The sequence below is a fragment of the Aptenodytes patagonicus genome, chromosome 22 (assembly GCF_965638725.1).
Source record: "Aptenodytes patagonicus chromosome 22, bAptPat1.pri.cur, whole genome shotgun sequence".
In the NCBI taxonomy this organism is placed as follows: Eukaryota; Metazoa; Chordata; class Aves; order Sphenisciformes; family Spheniscidae; genus Aptenodytes; species Aptenodytes patagonicus.
Window position 1 is genome coordinate 899640 of NC_134970.1, and position 20072 is coordinate 919711.

The 20072-nt window shown below is 61.2% G+C and overlaps 2 protein-coding genes across 3 annotated transcripts; one reads left to right on the plus strand and one right to left on the minus strand.

The window, feature by feature from the left end:
* Positions 1-1432: 1432 nt before the first annotated feature.
* On the plus strand, positions 1433-11487 carry RHOC (ras homolog family member C). Of its 2 annotated transcripts, XM_076358051.1 has the most exons (6): positions 1433-1503; positions 2705-2777; positions 9420-9577; positions 9857-9977; positions 10296-10426; positions 10612-11487. In XM_076358051.1, the coding sequence occupies exons 2-6, from the start codon at positions 2771-2773 to the stop codon at positions 10783-10785; spliced, it is 591 nt and encodes a 196-aa protein (XP_076214166.1). In that variant the 5' UTR covers positions 1433-1503; positions 2705-2770; the 3' UTR covers positions 10786-11487. The 2 variants fall into 2 exon arrangements, with proteins under 2 accessions (XP_076214166.1, XP_076214167.1); XM_076358052.1 differs by lacking the exon at positions 2705-2777.
* Positions 11488-11863: 376 nt separating this feature from the next.
* Positions 11864-19161, minus strand: MOV10 (Mov10 RNA helicase). Its single transcript, XM_076357856.1, has 22 exons — positions 18974-19161; positions 17804-17900; positions 17549-17682; positions 17217-17455; positions 16897-17137; positions 16533-16655; positions 16273-16426; positions 16038-16192; positions 15719-15895; positions 15495-15642; positions 15243-15404; positions 15045-15148; positions 14721-14818; positions 14511-14630; positions 14323-14425; positions 13968-14091; positions 13696-13887; positions 13479-13553; positions 13238-13363; positions 12961-13049; positions 12673-12794; positions 11864-12417 (listed from the first exon to the last, which is right to left on the minus strand). The coding sequence occupies exons 1-21, from the start codon at positions 19105-19107 to the stop codon at positions 12680-12682; spliced, it is 2910 nt and encodes a 969-aa protein (XP_076213971.1). The 5' UTR covers positions 19108-19161; the 3' UTR covers positions 11864-12417; positions 12673-12679.
* Between the last annotated feature and the right edge of the window lie 911 nt (positions 19162-20072).

Genomic DNA, 20072 nt, shown 5'->3' on the forward strand with positions numbered 1-20072 from the left:
GGATGGAGGCACATCTCTGCAGGCTGCAGCTCCCAGGGACGTGGCTGTGCTGGAAAGGCAGGACCCCTCTCTGGGAGCTCAGGCATCCCAGCAGCGGCTACCTCCTGCCTCTAGGGTGGCCTGCCCGCTGGAAGCGTCCCTGCTGTCACCCCTGACTGCCACTGTTACCCCTGGTGCTCCTGATGCTCACACATGTTTTCCCCACACCCCTGGCTACCCCCACGCTTGTTTGCACAGCCCTGTTCTCCTGGCATGGTGTTCTTCATGACAGTGGTTGAGAACTGGCCCTGCTTTTCCAGGTCACTGCCTGGGAGCTGCTGGATAAGGCAAGGAGGCAGGGGCTGCATTTAAAACTTCCTCTGTGGTTCCCCTTTTTACTAAGGAAACATTTCCTTTGGAACCAGCTCCTGGCCTGGGGCTTGATAAATTAAGAAAAATTGTCTCCGAGCCCTTAAAATAGCAGCAGTTTATGAGCCTGGGTCTGGGCCAGGACCCTGGGGCTGCCTTTCCCTGGCGGAGCAGCAGGGACTCAGCCCTGCAGCTGGGGCATCACGGGGAGGAGCAGCCCGGTTCTCCCTTGCTGACAGCCCGCTGTGGGCGAGGAGAGCCAGAGCCGCTGCCTGCAGCACTGGGGTTGTCTCAGCGTAGGGCCTGATGCACCACGGCCCCCTTCTGCCAGTGCCCCTCTGGAGGGGACTCGAGGTCCTGGGGACAGGGCATGTCCCTCACAACCCCGCTGTGTCTGTTACGGTGGGAAACGGGGCCTTCCCCAAGGAGCGAGCAGCTGACTGGGCAGCACATGAGGGATGCAGGAGGGGTGCGGTGGGGTTTGGCTGCTGGCCCCCGCTGCCTCCGCTAGGATCTGCCTTCCTTGGCAGAGCTTGTCTCTCGCTAGCAGTGGCTCTTGGCACTGCCATAAATAATGCTCATGGGGGGAAAGGCATCTCCTTGAGAGGTGCTCCAATGGTGGAGGATTCCTGGTTAGGGGGCAAAGCACGGGGTGGTCTTTGCTATTGGTCCTACCTGGAAGGGGAGATTGGGAACAGCAGCTCAGCCCTTCCTGGCAGCAGCGGGCGCTCTGGGAGCCGAGCGCCGGGATGGCCCCTCTCCCTGCCTGGCCTCAGTAACCTAAACGGGAAAAAACCCTTCGGGGAGCCCAGGCTGGCTGAGGTTGCAGGCACCTCCCTGCCCGGCCGGGCCACCCGGGGCCGTGCCCGGTGGCGTGGGACCAACCCGGGGATGGCGCCCGCGGCTCCGCGGGGAAACAGCGGCAGGTCCTGGGCGTCCCCGGAGCCGGGATGGGGGCTGCGCGGGAAGGGGCTCGGCCCCGCACCTCCCTTCGGCTCGGCTCGGCTCGGCTCAGCTGAGCACGGCTCGGAGAGCTCCCGCCCCGCCCGCCGCGGGCGGCCCCCGGACGGGGCGGTGCCGCCAAGCCGCGCTGCGGAGCCGGGGCCGGAGCTGGAGCCGAGACCGGGATCGGGAACGGGACAGCGGCGGAGAGAGGTGCGGGCTGGGCTGGGCTGGGCAGCGCTCGGGGTGCGGGGGCCTGGGGGCTGTGGGGTCAGTGCTGGGGTGGGGGGAGCGGGGGGCGGGGGTCAGTGCTGGGGTTGGTGCAACTGAGGTGGGGGGTTACTGGTGGGGTCTGGGGGAACTGGGGTGTGGGGTTACTGGTGGGACGTGGGGTCAGCGCTGGGGTGGGGACCGGGGCACTGCCGGGGGAGCCGGGCAGGGGGGGTGGATGCCCCAGCCGGGCTGGGTGGAGCGCAGCGGGACGGGATGGGATGGGTGTGCCAGGGACGGGGTGGGGGTCCCTGGGCGTGGGGCAGGGATGGGTCAGTGGCCGTTTGGCCACCACAGGTTGTCCCTCAAGGGTGGCCTTGGGCTGTAAGTCCCGACCTACGGGTACCTCCCGGACAGGGCTCCCTGCTGCCCCCCAGCCAGTGACTGACCTGGGCCGGGCTGGGGTGAGAGCCTGGGGGCTGCTGCCCTGTCCCACCACCCCTCCTCACATCCCCCCTCTCCAGCAGCGTCCCTGTGTGTGGCCTCAGTCGCGGAGCGGCTGCTCTGTGTTTTCTTCAGAAAAAGGAAAAAAGTTCCTTTGCTTACTGCTGAGCTCATTTTTAAACATTTATATTAGGGGGGCTTGCGGGGGAGGAGAAATAATTGTGTAATGTCTTAGGAGCAAGGGAGCATTCCAAAACCATGACTGTGCGGCCCTTTCCAGCACTAAATCTGGCAGCCAAGTCTTCCCAGCAGCCGCCAAACCCCCTAAATCCAGCCTGAGCCTCTCAACACCCACTGTGAAAACGGCAGCGCGATCCCTGGGTTGCTTTGCAGGGCGCATCTGCGTGGGGGGTGGGCTGGGAGCAGGGACCCGGCTGAGCCACCCGGGCCAGGCAGCAGCGCTCCCACATCCCCAGCAAAGTGATCAGGTTGTGAAACCACAGATGGGGAGGTAGCGGCTTTGGCTGTCTGTATTTCACTGAGACCAGTTGCATTTTTTTTTCACTTTTCCAAGTGCTTTTTGGTATCCAAACAGTTTCAATTTATGTTCAGCTCCTCCTTCTCAGATACAAGTAGTGTAGCTAAAGGCTGTGTGGGATTTTACAGACCTTAAATTGAATCCATGTTCGTGACAGCTACAGCTTCTCTAGGGAAACTTTTTTTTAAATGGAAAATAAGCCAAGTCACTGTCTTCCAACAGGTTATCAGGAGCATTTAACCAGGCTCACCTCCTAACTTGCTGTTTACACTGGAGAGGCGTATTGACATGAAAAGTAAGGAATGTATTAGTGAATATTGATTGGCCCTGGGGCAGCGGCAGTCAGGCATTGCACAAGTACAGGCATCTGCTGAGATTGTGGCATGTTATTTGAAGCTTTCAGTAAGACACTTGTACTGCCGTGGGTCCGGGAAGGCTGTCACTTCCGCGGGAGGTAGAATAAGAACATGGCATGATGTCCTTTGGAAAAGGAGGTAAGGGCAGGCAGCGCTTTCCCACAAAGCACAAGCACTCATGGTTCAAGCCTAGTTTAGGCTTTAAAATTCTTCTGTTCCAAGTCCCTTTCTCTGTTTTGCTTGTGGATGTTTTTGTGGAATTTAGCCGCTCTGCTCCGGGTCCGGGCAGTTGCCCTTCGCTGCTGCGCTGGGGCATGCTATAAATCCAGGCTGTCTGATCATGCCTGAAGAATAGCTCACAACTTCAGAAAAAAAATTATAAGATCTAAAAGTACTGAGTTTGAGCTCCTTTTTTGGTGATTGCTTGTCATTTGGATATGGCAGGTCTAGGTCTTAAGAAAAAGCTTCAGGCAGCTTTCCCAGGGGGTAAATACAGACATTGTCCTTGGTGCTCAGTGCCGGGTAGTTTCGGCAGCAGTAGCAGGCGGGACGGGGACGCTTTCAGCAGTGGGAGCCGGCGTTGCTGGTGGGTGTGGGTCATGCTGTGGGTGTCAGCGATGGTTGTTGGCGTGAGTGAGGGCTGGAGGCTGGTCTTGTCTGAAATGCACAGCTTGGCCTGCCTGGGGGCTGCATGAGCCTGAAATTGCAGATGCTGCTGTGCCCAAACCAGCGCTACTTTGATCGTCTCGAAGCTGCGATCCTCCCGGGAGCTCGGAGCCCAAGTTCTGCCCTGGCTGTTGAGTTTCCCTTTGAAGCGAAGAGCAATGCCAAGCCCTTTTTGGAACTTTCTTCTGCTTCTGTATAAAAGTCCCTCTGATACCCAAGACACTTGCCAGGACACTTGTCCTGTGCTACCTTGGCCATGATTTAGATGTCTCAGCAAATTCAATTCCCCTCGATGGGCATACCTGTCAAATTTTAATTTGGAAGTTTACTTTCTTTTTCATTGCACCAGCTGTGCCAGCAAGTCCTACCAACTAAAACTGTTTCTGTTGTGAAACACCGCTGTGGGGCTTTCTGCTGGTAACTCACACAAATGACCCATGTAACTCTGTCATTCTGTCCCCAAATGCCTTCAATCCCCTTCCAATTTAATTTGGGGGCAGCTGCTGCCTTGACACACATTTCTGGGGGGCCTCCCTGCTTGTGCTGATTGGAGCCATGACCTGTTGGTGGGGCAGGAGGAGAGCTGCTCCTGGGGGGTTCTGGAGGGAGGCACCCCCCCGTGCCCCTGGCCTCTCGGGCTCTGGCAGCGCTGGTGGCGGCCTGGGACTGTCCAAAGCAGCTCTTGTTTGCCCGGCGGCGCCTCTCTGGGGTCCTGTCCTGGGGTGCTGTTGCCTGGCGTGCTCCGGCGGTGGCAGCAGCCCTGTGCACACACACAGCCATGTTTAGAAGTGGAGACGCCTTGTCCTTGGCTGCACTGGCTAGAAAACATTTTCTGTGTTCCCTGCTAGTGTTTTGCGCTCTCTGGGTGCTGCAAGCTTCCTTAGGTCTTGTCTGTATTACAGGTTGCACAGCCTGAGCTAAGATGTGTGTTTTGGGGTTTTTGAAATCCAGTTACATGCCTCACGGTGGTTCTAGCCTTGAGCCTGGTCTGCGTTGCATTAGCCCAGCTCCTTCCCAAATAAGAGTTAAATCAAAACAGTCCAACCGAGCACTTGGATGCTTTTGTTTGTTAAACCATTGAAAAGTTTAGCAGAGCTGAAGACACAGCAATGCCAGGAAGATCTCGGTCTGTTCAAAGAGGTGGTTTTCCTTCTGTGGTTGTGTCGCGGTGCCAGGGGATCTGGGCGGGTGCCTGGGCTGTGGGGTGACGGGGCTGCGTGTACTGGGCTGGCTGTTCCCTGAGCCTCCAGTCCCAGGGGAGTGACCAGAGAGCTGCCGGGGCAGAGAAATATTTTCTAATTATCTGACAGGCAGCCTGTAAGGAGATGCTTGGTGGCAGCTCTGCAAGGCAGGAACACAAGCCCCAGGTCTGTTCTGTCTCTGGCCAAGAAGATCACCGGGGCAACCCTCCTCCTTGCTCCGCTCTCCTCTGCTTGTGCAGGATAAGGAGGTTTTGTTCAGAGTGGGACATCTGCGGGGCCCAGGGGCTGTGGAGAGCTGGCCCTGCCGTGCAGGCAGTGCTAGGGGTGTCCCCGTGAAAGGGCTGCTCCAAGCACGGCTCCGTCCCTGCCAGCCCAGCCCACGCCTGCCCAGGCTTCAGGGTTGTGCCTCCGACCAGGGCTATGGGCAGAACAGAAATTCAGCTGGTTTTGCTGATAAGTGGTGTGACAGGTCCGGCCATGGTGGGGCCGTCAGCAGCAGCACTTGGGAATTTCTGCTTTAGAACAAAACCCCTCTGTTGGCTCGGGGAGCTCGAGCCTCACTAAGGAGGTTCGTTGAAAGATTTCTGTCCCTAGTGTGATTCCTTTTTCAAAGTGTTAACATCTTTCTCTGCCATTTCCTGAGATCCCATAGCAGACACTGGATGACGGACGCATCCTGCTGCCAGAGGAATTCCCCGTTTCCTGCTCTGCAGGAACTTCACATTTTGAAGCACAAAGCTGGGAGAGGCCAATAACGCAAGGGCTGTCCTGGAGCCCTGGCTGGTTTTATGGTGATGGCTTTAGAATAGCTGCTTGGAAAGCAGAGCAGAGCAATTTAGTTCCATTTTGCAATTTCTTGGCGTGCTGAAGGAGCTGCCTGCTCAGAATTAGGCTGGTGCTGTCAGCACGGGCACTGCCAGCAGTGGTGGCGCAGACTAAACCCGCAGCCATCCCGCTGTCGCCCCAGCCTGCCACAGCAGCAGGCATAGGGCCGGGTGCAGGAGCCCTGCGGGGTTTGGCAGTGCCACTCTGCGGGAGGTGCTGGCACAAAATTGCTGCTCCCTTTTGTTATGTCTGTGAATGAGCAGGAGGCATCTCCAGTGAGGCACCCAAAGTGCTGCTCATGCCCGAAAACTACGGTTGCTGTACGGGCCGGGTTGGATTGCCAATGTGGCTGGGCATCCTTTGCTGTAACTCGGGCCGGTTAACGCTTGGCTGAGTTTAAAATCTGAATTTCCATGTCTGATGTGGGTGACTGTGTCCTTTTAATCATTTGGCCTGCTGCCAGTTGTAGTAAAGCTGTCCTCCTCAAATTGTCTCCACGTTTTCCACTCTCATTTACTCTCTTGTGGTCTGGGAACAGCGCAAGGTCCTTTGCATCGGGCAGCCCTGTCCCAGGGACTGGCCTCGTCCTGCTGAGTGACAGAGCATCCCCTGGCAGACAAACTAATCTCTCCCCGAGCAGAGTGCCACCAGCGTCTGGCAATGGTGTCGTGTCGGTTGGCTCACGGGTCGAGGGCACGGACAGGGGCAGCCCAGCTGGCCGCTGAGGAGCATGGTGCTCACAGCCTCCTCGCCCCACTCGCCTTTGCACACCGGCTCCGGATTAGTAATGGGCTGTTTCTGGGCTACTCTTGTGAGTAATGGAATGAGTTGTGCTGAGATTTTGGGCGGGGACAGTGCCTCTGCCCGCTGAGTCAGTGCATCACACTGGGCTCAGGAGCTGCCGGGGCCCGGAGCCATCCCAGGTCAGGGTGAACTCCGGAGGCCGTGGGAAGGAGCTCTGGGTGTAGCGACTCTTTTTGGTTTGGAGCATCTCTGGTTCTTCCTGCTCCATCCCAGTCTGGCTGCCTCTGCAGCAAGAGTCCGGGCAGCTGCTGCCCTCCTTGCTGGCATGGTGTGCAGGCAGGGGAGCGGCGGAGGGGAGCCGGCAGCCATGCAGGGCTGGCTGCAGCACCATGCTCCACCACCCTGGTTGTTTTTGTTTTAGACGTGACGTCTGGCAGACTGGGCACAGGCAGGTCTCGATATCTGTCTGGGAGAGCGGGTGTTTGTCTCCCCAGGCATCCGCTGTTCCTTGTGCTGCAGATGTGTCTCCTTCTGTGTTCTGTGGATTAGATAACGGCACGTCCCACACCACCTTTCTTCCTCTGTTTGTCTTTGAGATACGGAGTCGCAAAGCACAAGTCACATTTTGCTGTGGGCAAAGGAACTTTCTGTCTAAGTAAATAGACTTTTTTGCTCATGAGCTCTCCTTTTTCCGTGCTGTGGAGATGATGGCTGGAGAGATGACGAGCCTTTGGTCAGACAAGAAGGATGGTTTGCAACAGGGTTGATGCGTTTCTTGTGTCCCCAGGGATACGCTGTCCTCGAGAGCTTTCCCTCCTCAAGCGGGCAGGAGACAGCAGACTTCTCCAGCCCTTTTATCTGGCTCCATAATATGAACGTCGTGTCTCCTCGGGATGAGCTCCCGTGCATGGGGCTGCGGGTGTCCCTGGCCCAGGTGGGACAGGCGGGAGCAGAAGGGCACAAGGAAAGGGGATGGGAGCTGTGCCGGGGGTTTCCCCTCCACACTCAGCCCCCGGTAGCAGGACCCTTTGGGCACTTTAGGTTTTTTCCTCAACTTTAGTGTTGCACAAATGTGCTCACCTTCTGTATAGAAATGGTGCTCCACTGGGATGTGTGCTTAACGCCAAGGCTCCTGGTTGAGGAGTGCCAGATCCTGCCGGATGGGGCTCTTCATCCTCGCTCTTCTCACCTTACAAGTGCCAGCTGACTATTTTTGTTAATGGCTCCACAGCACTCAGCAGCCACAAACCATTCCTGCTTCAGCTTGTAAGCCAAAGTGCTTGTAACCTGCAAAGATCTGGGGCTATGGCAGGGTCTGGCCCGGGTTTGGATGAAACCTTTCTCTCTTCTGCCCCAACCACACGGTCGGTTGGGCAGTTTACTTTGTGATAGCTGGGGTGGTCCCCGAGACTTCCCAAGGGTTTGTGTGACAGCCCTGGGGAGGTTTCCTCCAGGCAGGAGCTTAGCTGTGACCTGCTAAGTATGCAGATGAGAGGAGCTCTCTTCAGGCTGCTTTTGAAATGCAAGTCAGCCACTGGGTCTAATTTCTTAATCCTTCACTTGCAGCTAATTATGATGCAGCCTTACTCAGGTTTTTCTTTTTTCCTCCCTTTTCTGTTGGCGCGGAGTGCGGGTGTGATCACCCCGGGAGGGGACAGGCCTCTGTTAAGGCTCGGTGTCGGTGCCCTGGTTAAATGCAAAGCTTGCGATGGCCGGGCCTTCCCAGTGTGATCCCAGCATGATCCGCTCCCAGCGCTTGCAGCTCAGTGCATTAGCATAGGTGTGTGCGTCCCTCCTGCACAGTTATTCCCACTGAACCTCCCTAAGGCTCCAAGCACAAACCTGCCCCTTCCAGTCCTGCCGCCTCTGGGCAGAGGGGGTTTGGAGAGGGGCAGGGCTGGCTGGAGGACGTGGAACGTCTCTGCCTTCGTGAGCAGTTTTCTGGTCGCCTGTAATTTCCCCCAGCCCACGGAGCAGCATGCACCTTTCCAGGGATTAAACCCTGTGCTGTCAGTTTGCGTCTTGCCCGGGATTTCTGCAGGGACAGAGAGCTGGTGATGTGCTGCGGGTGCATAAGGAGTGGGTTGGGCTCTTTGGACTGAAGCATCTGGGAAGATGGGGATGGGAAAGAGATCTTGGGCCCGAGGTTGGGGAGGGATGTGATCCCACCATGGCTAATTTTCTCGTGCCTCCTTCAGACACCATGGCAGGTGTTTTGTGGCATCGTCCCGGGCGATTCCCAGGCTCAGCTGTAATCTCCTTTTGAAACTCAAGGATGTGAAGGCATAGTTTCAGTCGCAGGACTGCATCCTTTTTTCTTGGGGCAGAAAGCAGCCTGCTTTACTGCGGGATTTCGGCTCTGTTTGCTGAATGATGGCTGGCAGCTTCTCCTGCTGCCGGTGCCAGCATTGGCTCTTGGCAGTTATGTGGCAAAGGCTCCTTTGTCAAACAGGCTGGGACGGGGCCAGCCTGGCACCGGGTGCCAGGCATGCAGGTCATGCTCGCCCAGACCTCCAAGAGCTCAGCTTGGCGCCTTCCAGCTGCTGATCGGATTATTTGGGAGCCAGTGAGTGTGCCTGGGTGAAACCTGGAGTACAGTTTCTGCCCTGAAGAATTTATAATCTAAAGTAAAACCAGCGTGTGTGTGCAACTCCGAGGTTGTCAAAAATCCCCTTTGCCTGGGGTGGTGGCACAGTGAGAAAGCCCAGCATGGGAGGGGTTGGATGGCCAGGGTGGGAGCCTTGCTGCCCGGCAGGGTGGGTAAGGCAGAGCGGTTCATCGTCTTGCACGAGGTCCCTGCGTGCAGCCACCAGCGCTTGCCGGGGCATCGGTGTGATGGCTCTCCTGGCTGCGGCTGCGGTGATGGATGTAAATGGTTCCAGTCGGGCTGGTTCTTGCAGTGCCTGTGAGCCGGTGCCTGTGTGGGCTGTGTGCGGGAGCTGGAGGTGTGCCTGGCGGGAGGCTGGGAGAGCCTCTGTCCTAGTGGTCACCGGCTGCTCATGCTGGGGTGTGCCCAGGTGCCCGTGTCTGGTACCCTCCTGGGCAGTCGTGCGAGAGACTTTGGGGCATGGGAGGCCAGGACGGGCTGGGAGCGTGGGCTGCCCGCGGCTGCTCTGTTCTGCTCACCTGCTCTTGTCCCTGCAGCGATGGCGGCCATCAGGAAGAAGCTGGTGATCGTGGGAGATGGTGCCTGTGGAAAGACGTGTCTGCTGATTGTGTTCAGCAAGGATCAGTTCCCCGAGGTCTACGTACCGACTGTGTTTGAGAACTACATTGCTGACATAGAGGTAGATGGGAAGCAGGTAAGGACTGTTGCGGGGTGCTGGAGCTGTTCCTGTCCCCTCGCTCCCATGGACCCGTGCTAGCAGTGCCACCACGCGGTGCTGCCATGTGGGTTGGTCCGCGTGGCTCAGATGCACCTGCAGCGCTCGGGGTGCCCCGCAGCTCCCGTGTTTCTGGGTCACCCTGAACCTGCCCAGTTTGAGGAAGACCGTAGCTATAACTGAGGAAGATAAACCTGCTCGCTTCTGGCCTGCTGAGCTGTCTGCGAGCTGCTGAGCCGCATCCCTCTCCCCTCCCAGGTGGAGCTGGCCCTGTGGGACACAGCGGGACAGGAGGACTATGACAGGCTGCGGCCCCTCTCGTACCCGGACACAGATGTTATCCTCATGTGCTTTTCTATCGACAGCCCGGATAGCCTCGGTAGGGACCAGGGAGCGAGGGGGGACCTGGGGCTCCCGCAGGACTGAGTGCTGCTGCTAAACCCCCTGGGGTCCGGGAGGCCCCCGTGCCGCCCCTCTAGGGGATGCCAATCCCTCCTCTCCATCTCCTGGCTTTGCGTGCGCTCCCGGAAAATGTTGGGAACTTGCTGGCTTGGTGGAGGTGATGGGAGAGGAGGATGCCATGGAGCAAGCTCCCCTCTTCCTGTGGGAAAAGCCTGGCACTGGTTCCCGTGGCTGCAAGGAGGCCCGGGGGGGAGCAGCCCCTCAGCTCAGGGGGGTCTACATGTGCTTGTTGCAGAGAACATCCCCGAGAAGTGGACACCGGAGGTGAAGCATTTCTGCCCCAATGTGCCCATCATCCTGGTGGGGAACAAGAAGGACCTGCGGAATGATGAGCACACGCGGCGGGAGCTGGCGAAGATGAAGCAGGTGGGGGCAGCCCCGTGTCCAGCTGCCTCGGCCAGCGACCCGCCTCTCCTTGTGCCGCCTCGCTGGGGCTCCCCTTTGCCGTGCCAGATCCTGGCGCTAAAGGCTGGATGCCCCAAGGGCAGTCACTGTGCTCTTGCTGCTGTTTTCTGACGATGCTCCTGAACCCCCTTTTTAATGCTTTCTAGGAGCCGGTGAAGCCAGAGGAGGGGAGGGACATGGCCAACAGGATCAACGCCTTCGGCTACCTCGAGTGCTCAGCCAAGACAAAGGAGGGCGTGCGGGAGGTCTTTGAGATGGCCACCCGCGCAGGCCTGCAGGTCCGGAAGAACAAGAAGCGCAGAGGCTGCCCGCTGCTGTGAGCAGCCCGGTGGGCCAGGAGGCAGCTGCCTGTGCCGGCACCCGGCTGCCCTGCGCTGCGCGGGGAGGGAGCGCTCGCAGACGTCCGAAGAGGGACCTCATGGTGCCAGTACCTGCCCCGAACACTCTGCACAAGAACTGCCACCCAAGCCCATGGGATGTCCCTGCGTGACCCCGGGGCTGTGAGAGGCCAGTGCCTTCAGTCCCCGCTGCTCTTTATGGGCCGGGCATTTGCGTAGCTCTCCGTGTTGCCCCGTTTTGTACTGATCTCCCTGGTTTCACCTCTCCCATGGGGATTGCCGTGGTGTTCGCTCTCCCTCTCCAGCTCTGGGCAGGTGCCGCAGAAGCGGGAGGTGCTGCTGGCTGCTGCCCGCAGCTCGCATGCGGGGCCTGCTGGGCCCTCGGGCGCTCTGCCCACTCCCCTCGGCCGTGCGGGCAGCACACACCAGTGTTTTATACAGACTTGCCCAGGGCAGCTTTCAGCCCCGTTCTGTGTGCAGAGCTGGGCGCAGCTGCCTCTCCAGGGAGCTGTGCTCGGCCGCTGCCAGAAGCGCTCTGCTCCCGGGACCTGCACTGGGGCAGCGCCTCTGCCCAGCTCTGCCAGTAACGCCTTCTTCAAGTCTGCATTGGTCATGGACTTAGCACCAGTAAACTGAACTGTGTAATTGGGAGAATAAATGCAAACTGGTATTTCAGTAATTGTATCTCTGCTTGCGTGGCATCCTTCTGCTCTCCTTCGTGCCCTTGTGCTTGTCTGGGCGGCTGCCTGCGGGCTGGGTCCACGTGCTGCCGGGTGGGGGCCTTGCTCGGCCCCCAGCCCCTCTTGCTTCAGCTGCTGGTGCAGGATCAGGGCTCGTCACCATGTGCTTGGGTAAGACCATGGGAGCAGCTTACGTGGGAAGGGCCAGGCAGGAGCTCCCCAGCCGTACCCAGTCCCTGGTGCAACAGGCGCTGTGGTCACCACTGGAGCCATCCCTCCTCTGTCACTGTCCTGGAGGAGGTCGGGGCAGGGCTGCAGCAAGCCCGTCCCGGCAGCCCCAGCTGTGGTGGCAGGGCCCAGGACTGAACATCAATACACTGTTTTTCTCTAAACATTTATTCCAGGGAAACAAAGTGAAGTCTGCCTGTGCAGCCGTGCCAGCTCTTGGGCCTGGTGGGGGACCCAGCCATGCTGTGCCTGGCTGGGTCCCTGCCTGCTGCCTGCACCCCAGTCACCCGCTGTGGCAGCACTGAGCTCCCCTGCGCACCCAGCGATGCTCTTTGGAGGCCAGACTCTCACTTAGGCCATTCATTGAACAGTGAGACCAGTCACAGAGAATTGGCTTTCCACAGCCGTGTCAAAAACTGTTTAAAAAGGAGAGTGGTCCCAGTCCAGCACTGGCACAGTCCCGCTCTGTGAGGGGAGGTGTCTGCCCCAGGTTGCCCTGCGGTCCGTGCTGGGGCTCTTGGCTGGTAGCGAAGGCTGGCAGGACCCCATTGCCCAGCAGGTTCAGCCCTGTCTCCACAGGGATGCATGGTGCACTGAGCACCCCAGGACGGAGGTAGGGGGAAAGCAAGCGGCTGCTGCAGGCCAGGGGCAGGCTGAGGGATGCTGGAGCTCCACAGGGCTTCTCCTCCTTTCCCAGGTGGGTTTCCTGCAGAGAAACCCCGTGGCAGAGCCGGCCCCTGACTCAGGAGGGGACAGGCAGCCCCTAAGCGAGAGCCCGTCCAGAGCCCTGTCACACTTGCTGCAGGAGAAGCCTCCCAGCGCCCCTCGCACACATGAACCTGTGCCCTGGCTCGGCCCCGGCCACGCTGCTGCCCCAGGGCGCCGGTGCAGCATGGCGGGCTGTGCCGCTCCTCACCCTGCTCCTGCCAGGTCTCTGCCAGCAGCTCCCAGCCCTGCTCACCTGGTTGCTAATTGCTGAGGTGCAGCGCGTGGAGGTCGGCGGCGAGGCCATCCTCTGCCGGGCTCTCGTCCTCGTAGGGGTAGCCCGTGTAGCCGCCCTCCTCCCTGCAGTACCTGAGGAACCTGCAGGCACAGGGTGAGGGGAGTGTGGGCAGGAGGTGGCAATGGCCTCGCTGCCTCTGTAGCACTGGGCATAGCCAGGCACTGTCCGCAGGCAGCAGGGAAGGGCGGGCAGGTGCTCACGAGCACTGTCTGCGGAGGGGGTCAGGCGCAGCCAGGCAAGGCTCACCTCTGCCAGTGTTGGTCCTTGCTGAGCACGGCCGGGTTACCCACCACGATCAGCAGAGCCTTGGCCCTGGTGATGGCCACGTTGAGCCTCTGAAAAGAGAACAAGAGTGAGGGCTTTACCCTGCAGCAGCACCTCTCAGCCCCTTGCCCAGCCCCACCTAGGTGCAGGCAGCTCCAGTGCAGCACCAAGCACCTGGAGCAGCTCCGCCTGCCTGCGGGGCACCGGAGGGAAGCAGGGGGTGCTGAGGGAGAGGGGCCTGCTCAGGGCAGCACGGTACCTTGGGGTTCTTGAGGAAGCCCAGCTTGAAGGTCTGGTCGAGCTGGAGGTACTCACTGCAGCTGCGCACGGTGGAGATGAGGATGACGCGTCGCTCCTGGCCCTGGAACTCCTCCACAGAGCCCACCTGGGGCAGGGACAGCAGGTGAGGGGCCAGGGAGCACCCCCGGGTGGGGGCTGGTGGGGCTCCCCCTGTCCGCGGCAGGGTGGGCTCCTCTCCCCCCCTGCTCCCAGGACCGTACCTTCAGCAGGCTGATGTCTGGCAGTGTCCGCAGGACAGGGTCCAGGGAGGTGATGGCTTTCCGGATCTTCTCCACCTGGGGGGAGGCACGCAGCACAGTCCAGCCGCCATGGAGCTGTCCTCATGTGCCAGCCCCAGGGTTGCCCATCCATTCCAGTGCCCCCTGTCCCCCGGGGAGGTCTCTGCCCGTCCCCTGCCTGCAGAGCTGTGCCCCTCACCTGCTTCCTGTAGGGAGAGATGATGCCGACCTCCTTGGGCGAGACGCTGGGGCAGCCCCCCTTGCCCCGGCTCTGCAGCAGCTTCTTGAGGTAGTGGACCAGCACCTCGATCTCAGCCGTGTTGAAGAACGAGGGGCTCTTGGCCTCTCTCTGGTCTTCCCCGCAAACCCCGTGGAAGATGATGGGGAAGCCCTGGGGGTGGACAGTATTGGGCTCTGCTTCACCTGTGGTTCAGGGCTCCCCCTGGGCTCCTTCCCTGCTTCCCCCCTCACTTTTTTGGGAAGCTCCTCCCAGGCACAATACAGACTCCGGACGTCGAGCTCGTCACTCTTGCAGGCCTTCAGCTCGCTGTCGTAGAAGAGCTCGTTGGGGATCCTGAGGATGGCCTCGTGGGACCTGGCAGAGGCAGCACAGTGTCCAGGGTGGATGCCACACGGCCCCAGCACCCTCCCGGGCACCGTGCATCCGGGACAGCAGGTGCGCTCGCATCTCCTGCACCAGCTGGGGCACTACGAGGCTCTGGGGAGCCGGAGCCCGGGGTGTACACACAGATCCTGCACCGAGCCACACTCAGCAGAGCAGCCCCATCCCTGCCTGTGCCCGTCCCCGTGCTGGCCCCGTCCCCACCTGTAGTTCCAGAGCAGTTTGGTGACGAACTGTGGGTTGTATCCTCCACTCGACTTCTTGTACAGGGGGTTGTGGAGCATCAGCCTCTCTAGCAGCGAGGTGCCTGCACCCAGCGAGACCCCGTGGCTCCCTGCAAGGCTGCTCGGCCCCCAGGTGCCGGCAGCGCTCTCACCCCTCTCCCAGCTCACCCAAGCCATGCTCGATGGCCAGCGGTGACCTCAGGATGGGGCCCAGCTGCTGGGGGTCTCCTGCCAGCACCAGCTGCCCCCCGTTGGGGTTGGTCTCCTGGTCCATGGCAGTCAGGAGCCCTGGGCAGAGGGAGAGCTCAGCAGGGCATAGGGGGTCCCCGGGCCATGCAGAAACACTGGGCCCCGAGACGGCAGCCGGGCACCACTCACCTGCAATGGCGACCACACTCTCTGGCTCTACCGCCTGGCCGCACTCGTCGATGAAGATGTGGGAGAAAAACCCTGGGGGGAAGTTGGCTGATGCCAGCCTGGGGGAGAGGTGGAGTGAGGCTGCCTTGGCATCCCTGCCCTGGCTGGCCATCCTTCCTCCCCTCGCCCTCATCCTCCTGCAGAGGACGGGTCCCTCCTGTTGCCCGCCCTCCTCCACACCCCCTCCCCACTGCACCCCAGCGGGGCTGCCCTCACAGCCTGGTTGCAAGGCAGCCCCTGGGTCCACCCACTGTGGGTGGTGGGGACAATCCCAGGTCCTCCAACCTTCCCGCTGTCACCAGCGTGGTGATGAGGATCCGGTAGTGCCCCAGGTGCTCCTTGCTCAGGTACACGTAGCAGCTCTGCTCATTGTCCCAGTTGCAGCAGGGCTGAAACACAGGTGTTTGGTGGGATCCTGCTCTCCCTGGGGGCTGCCAGGCCAGATTTGCTGTGGGCTGCCGGGACAGAGGGGCAGGGACCTACCCTGATATCAGCAGGTACCTCCTGGTAGTTCCTAGAGCTGGCGATGAGCCTGTAGACATACCGGGGGGCGATGTCCTTGATGAGGCGCTGACACAGCAGGTCTGTGGCACTGTTGGAAGGGGCACAGGCCAAGATCCGGGCGTCCTTGAAGCATGTCCATACCTAGGTGGGAGGAGGGAGCAACGGCACTGAGCCCCATGGGCCGGGGTGGGCAGCGATGCCCGGGGCTGGACCTGGGCACCAGCCACTCACCTGCTTGATGGCTTCCACCAGGGTGACTGTCTTGCCAGTCCCAGGGGGGCCGAAGATGAGGTATGGAGCTGGCCTGGACATCCCCGTCACGATGTGCGTCACGGCTCTGCACTGCTCCTCGTTCGCCAGCAGCTTGCGGTCGAACCACCTGCGGGAGCAGAGGCTGAGCAGGCCAGTCCCTGTCCTTGCCTGTCCCTTCCTACCCTGCAGGCATGGGGACTCACCGGGGCTGGAAGGTGCCTGTGAAGAGGGACTTGTGGCACGAGGCGGAGGGGAAGAGGAGGCTGGACAAGCCGCGCTGCATGGCCAGGGCTGCAGCCCGATGCTGGACTCGCAGCGGCAGCCGGCTGAAGGTGAAGGTCACGTCAAACCTCAGGTTGTTCACAAACTTCTTCTGCAGCCTGGGAAGGAGTGGTGTGAGCAGGGCATGGGGATGCTCCCCCACGCCCTCTCTGGCCCTTTCCAGCCCACACCTGGCCTTCAGCACGTCCGAACAGGACTGCCAGGGCCCTGCCAGTCCGGCCAGGGCCAGACACCACTCACTTGGAGGAGAAGCCCAGCCTGACCTTCTCCAGCTCCACACCATGCACGTAGCCCTTGTACTGGACGAGCGGGGAGCAGTCCCGCTCGCTGCTCAGGTGGGCGAAGAGGTGGTCCCCCTTCAGTACGGATGGGCGGTTCTCGGCCACGCCAGGCACCTGTGCTGAACGGCCAGCATGATGCCGGGCACCTCGGGAGCCCCGGCACCCCTCCCGCCCCCCCGGCTCCCCCTACGTACGTTGAGGACCAGCAGCGCCCTGTCCTGCACCATGGGCACATCCTGCATGTCGTAGCGCCGGATGTCCACCTCCATCTGGATCTCCTCCAGGTGCAGCAGCAGCTGGAACTTCTGCTGGTAGTTCTCAGCAAGCAGGGGGGCCTCCAGCAGCGACCTGTGGGCAGCAGAGATGTCACCATGCCCCAGGGACACCTCAACCAAGGCGCAGCGGGTGGGAGGTGCAGGGCCGGGCGGCATTGCCCCCACCCCTCGGCACTCACCGCATGGCAGCCCAGCTGGAGCTGGCATGGGCATTGGGTCCGAGCAGGATCGTGTCCTTGAGGCTCTTTGGGTACTGGTAGGTGCCCAGAGGGATTTCCCTCTCCAGTTCATTTTTCAGGGAGCTATGCAGAGGGGACAGCGGTGCCGCAGGGACTGCAGGGCTGTGTTCCCCCCAGGCTGCAACCACCCGTGGCCCCGGCAAGCAGGGTGTCCCCAGCCCCACCATCACCAGCCATCGCATGGGGATGAAGCACTGTCCCAGGGTGCCAGACAGCTGGGTCCCAAGGAGCTGAGCCTTGTCCCAGCCAGAGAACAGGCCAGGGCCCTCCACGCAGGATGGCAGCAGGTGACCCCGCCATGTACCTGTCAGGGGGGATGCCATCCTCGGTGATGACGGTGACAGGGCGCTGGAGGCTGGCCTGGTAAGGCTGGAAAGGCGCTGAGGGCCCCAGGCCCTTGGCCAGCTGGCTCTCGGCGACGGCAGCAATGTAGCGCCAGATGCTGAAGGGCTCGTCCGGCTCCTTGGTGAACTCGAAGACCACCGTGGCATGGAAGTACCCATTGCAGGTGGTCAGGCACCGCACCTGGATGGGGTACGTGCCGCCTGCGAGGCAAAGAGGCGAGAGCTGGGTCCTGCATCTCCTCTGGTGGGTCAGGGCACGGGGCAGGGGACAGGGCCCTACCTGGGTGCAGCAGCAGGGATTGGCCCTGTGTCACCCCTTGCTCGTCCGCAAAGGAGAGTTCCCGTGACTGCTGGCGTGGCTGGCACTGCCGCAGCGTCACGGCCTCCACCCCATGGTTCTGCACCAGGACAGTGACCGTCCGGGGCTCGCTGGGCACCACTGGGAAGCGGATGCGCCCATTGCCCTGGTCGTGCTCCGAGACGATGTCTACCCCGTGCTTCCCACGGATGAACTCAGCCCTGTGGGAAGGGAAGGTCAGGCTTTCCCAGCCAGGGTGAGGGATCCCCGGGGCCGTGCTGGGGCAGGTGTGGGCAGGGTGCTGCCAGTCATACCACTTCTTGGCACGGCTCTGGGGCACTTGAGGACTGGAGCTGGGCTGCTGCCCTGAGGCAGACGCAGATGCCAATGCCTCTGCATTCATCCTGGGTCTCCGGTACTGGTCTGCCACTACCACGCGCCTCTTCTCCTGTGAGGAACAGCCAGCATCAGTGTGGCCCCGGGGTCCTGCCGTGGCTGGGGGCTCCTGCGGAGCTGGTCCTGGTGGGCGCAGGAGCTGCTGCGCTGCCCCAGCCCAGGGCCCCCCTCACCTTCTTGAAGTGCACTGACTCCCCATGCACCTGTGCCCGGTGGGTCACCCTCAGCGCGTACAAGATGCAGGAGAAGTTGGGCGTTTTTGTATCAGTCCTGCACAGACAAGGGAGAGAGGTTTCTGCGTGGGACGGAGCATGGCTGGGCTGCCAGGGGCACAGGCAGCTGAGAGGAGGTGAGCAGGAAGGGACGGTGAAGCAGGGCACTCTGGTGACTTCCCTCTGCACCAGGAGAGGGAGAAGGACTGGGGCTTTTCAATGGTTCATGCAAATCTTACATCCCTGCAGGATGCTCCAGGAACTCCATGCTGTGGCATGGCTATTACAGCTGTGCCATGGCCATTCCAGCTGTGCCACGGCATTGCTGTCTGGCCATGCAGTCCCTGTCCCTGCCAGCATGCACGCAGCAGTGGGGCAGGGGCTTGTCCCTGTCCCCAGGTCCCTCAGGGGCTGAGCCGGCACAGATGAGGGCTCCTCCAAGGCATGGCCACAGCACTCCCGGCAGCGATGCCTCCCCAGGCACCTCCTCCCGCACCCTGGGGCATGTCCTGCAGCCTGCAGTGAGCTGAACCCCGGCTTTGCCAATGATTAACAGCAGTGACATTGCACGGGGGCCAGCGTGACCGGTGTCACTGTGGTGAGGCAGGGAGTGTGGCAGGCAGCGGGTGTCTGAGACTGTGCCCGGGCGGCTGCCAGGGGGTCCCTGCAGCCAAGGAACATCCCAGCAGGGCTGTGGCGAGATGGAGGGGCTTGGGGGCATGCAGGTCTGGTGTCCAGAGAGGCACGTCTGCCTTTCACTGCATCCGCAGCCCAGTGGGACACGGGCTGTTCCAGAAATGCTGCTCTGTTTTCTCTGTGCCTGGAGAGAGCGGAGCCCCTGCATTTAACTGGTCCAGGTGGTCCTCACTGCTCGGAAAGTGCATGCTCCTCCATCCCACCCCAGCAGGTGATGAAGGAGAGCCCCCGAAGCCCCTACCTGCTCCCCAGTGCTACCCTCACACCCAGCTCCTGGCCGGAGCTCGCTTGACACCCCACGTGAAGCCCCAGCAATGCTGGCCGGGGTCCAGTGATCCTGGCCAGGGACCGGTGATGCTGGCCAGGGGAATGGATGATGCTGGCTGGGGAGACCGTCCCAGGCGATGCTGCCTGGGTCTGGCCGAGGGCTCTCACCTGCCCCGAAACTCCTGGTTGTAGATGCTCCGCAGCGTGTCCCGCCGCCTCTCCTGCTCCCGGCCCGTGTCCCGCAGGAACTGCACGAACTGATCCCCCCACAGCCTGGCCTCCGCCACGCTGAACCGCGGCATGGCTGAGCCGAGCCGTGCCGTGCCGAGCCGTGCTGAGCCGAGCTGTGCCGAGCTGTGCCGTGCCGAGCCGGGCTGAGGTGTCCCGGGCTGTGCCGTGCTGGGCTGGGCTGGGCTGAGCTAGGGCTGGCCCCGCAGGGAGAAACGAAAGCGAAAGGGGCCGTGCACCCTGCGGGCCCGCCCGCCCGGGGCTGGGGGGGCCGGGGAGGCCGGAGGGGCGGCTCCTGCCCGGCGCCTCTGGCCCCGCAGCATCGCCCCGTGCCCAGTTAGGGGAGAGCCTCACCCGGGGTCCTGCGCCCCACAGAGGGTCCTGGGTGCGGGATCCACGCAGTCGCGGGAATTGTCCTGGCTGCATGCAGAGGGGCTGGGGCTGACCCAGCCCAGGACCTGGTACCCCGAGGGGTGCACACCCCCCTTGCAGGGCTACCCCAGGAGTGACGGACACGTGCCTGAAGCAGGCTGTGGTTGCAAGGCTGGGGGGATCGAGCTGTTGAGTGTCAAAGGTCTGGGCTAGTTGTCATCCACTGGCCTGCAGCCCTGGCAGTAATTGCCTCCAGGGAGGGAGAGCAGAGGCTGCCAGCTCACTCCCATGCTGCTGTCAGGGCAGGAGAGGTGCCCAGGTGTGTTGCATTGCTGTATCCAACAATGAGGTGCAAGAGCTCCCAGAGCTGAAATGGCTGCCCTATAAATAGAGCAGCAGCAGCAGGAGGAAGAGCTGGTTTCTATGTTTGCCTCTGCCTCTAGTTTCCTGTGTTTTCAACCTGCAGCCTGCCTAGTGAGGATGGTGATCCCTGACCTGCTTCAGTAAAACGGCTCAAGGCCCTGGGACTGCTCACGGTGCTGCCTGGCTGTTGATTTTGCCTTGTCTGTGGCCCAAGGATGTTGGGGTAAGTAAGTCGGTCTGCTCTTTTCCCCACCTCAGCTTGGGTGGCTTTTCCTCTGACGCAAGCTCTACTAATGACCTGCCG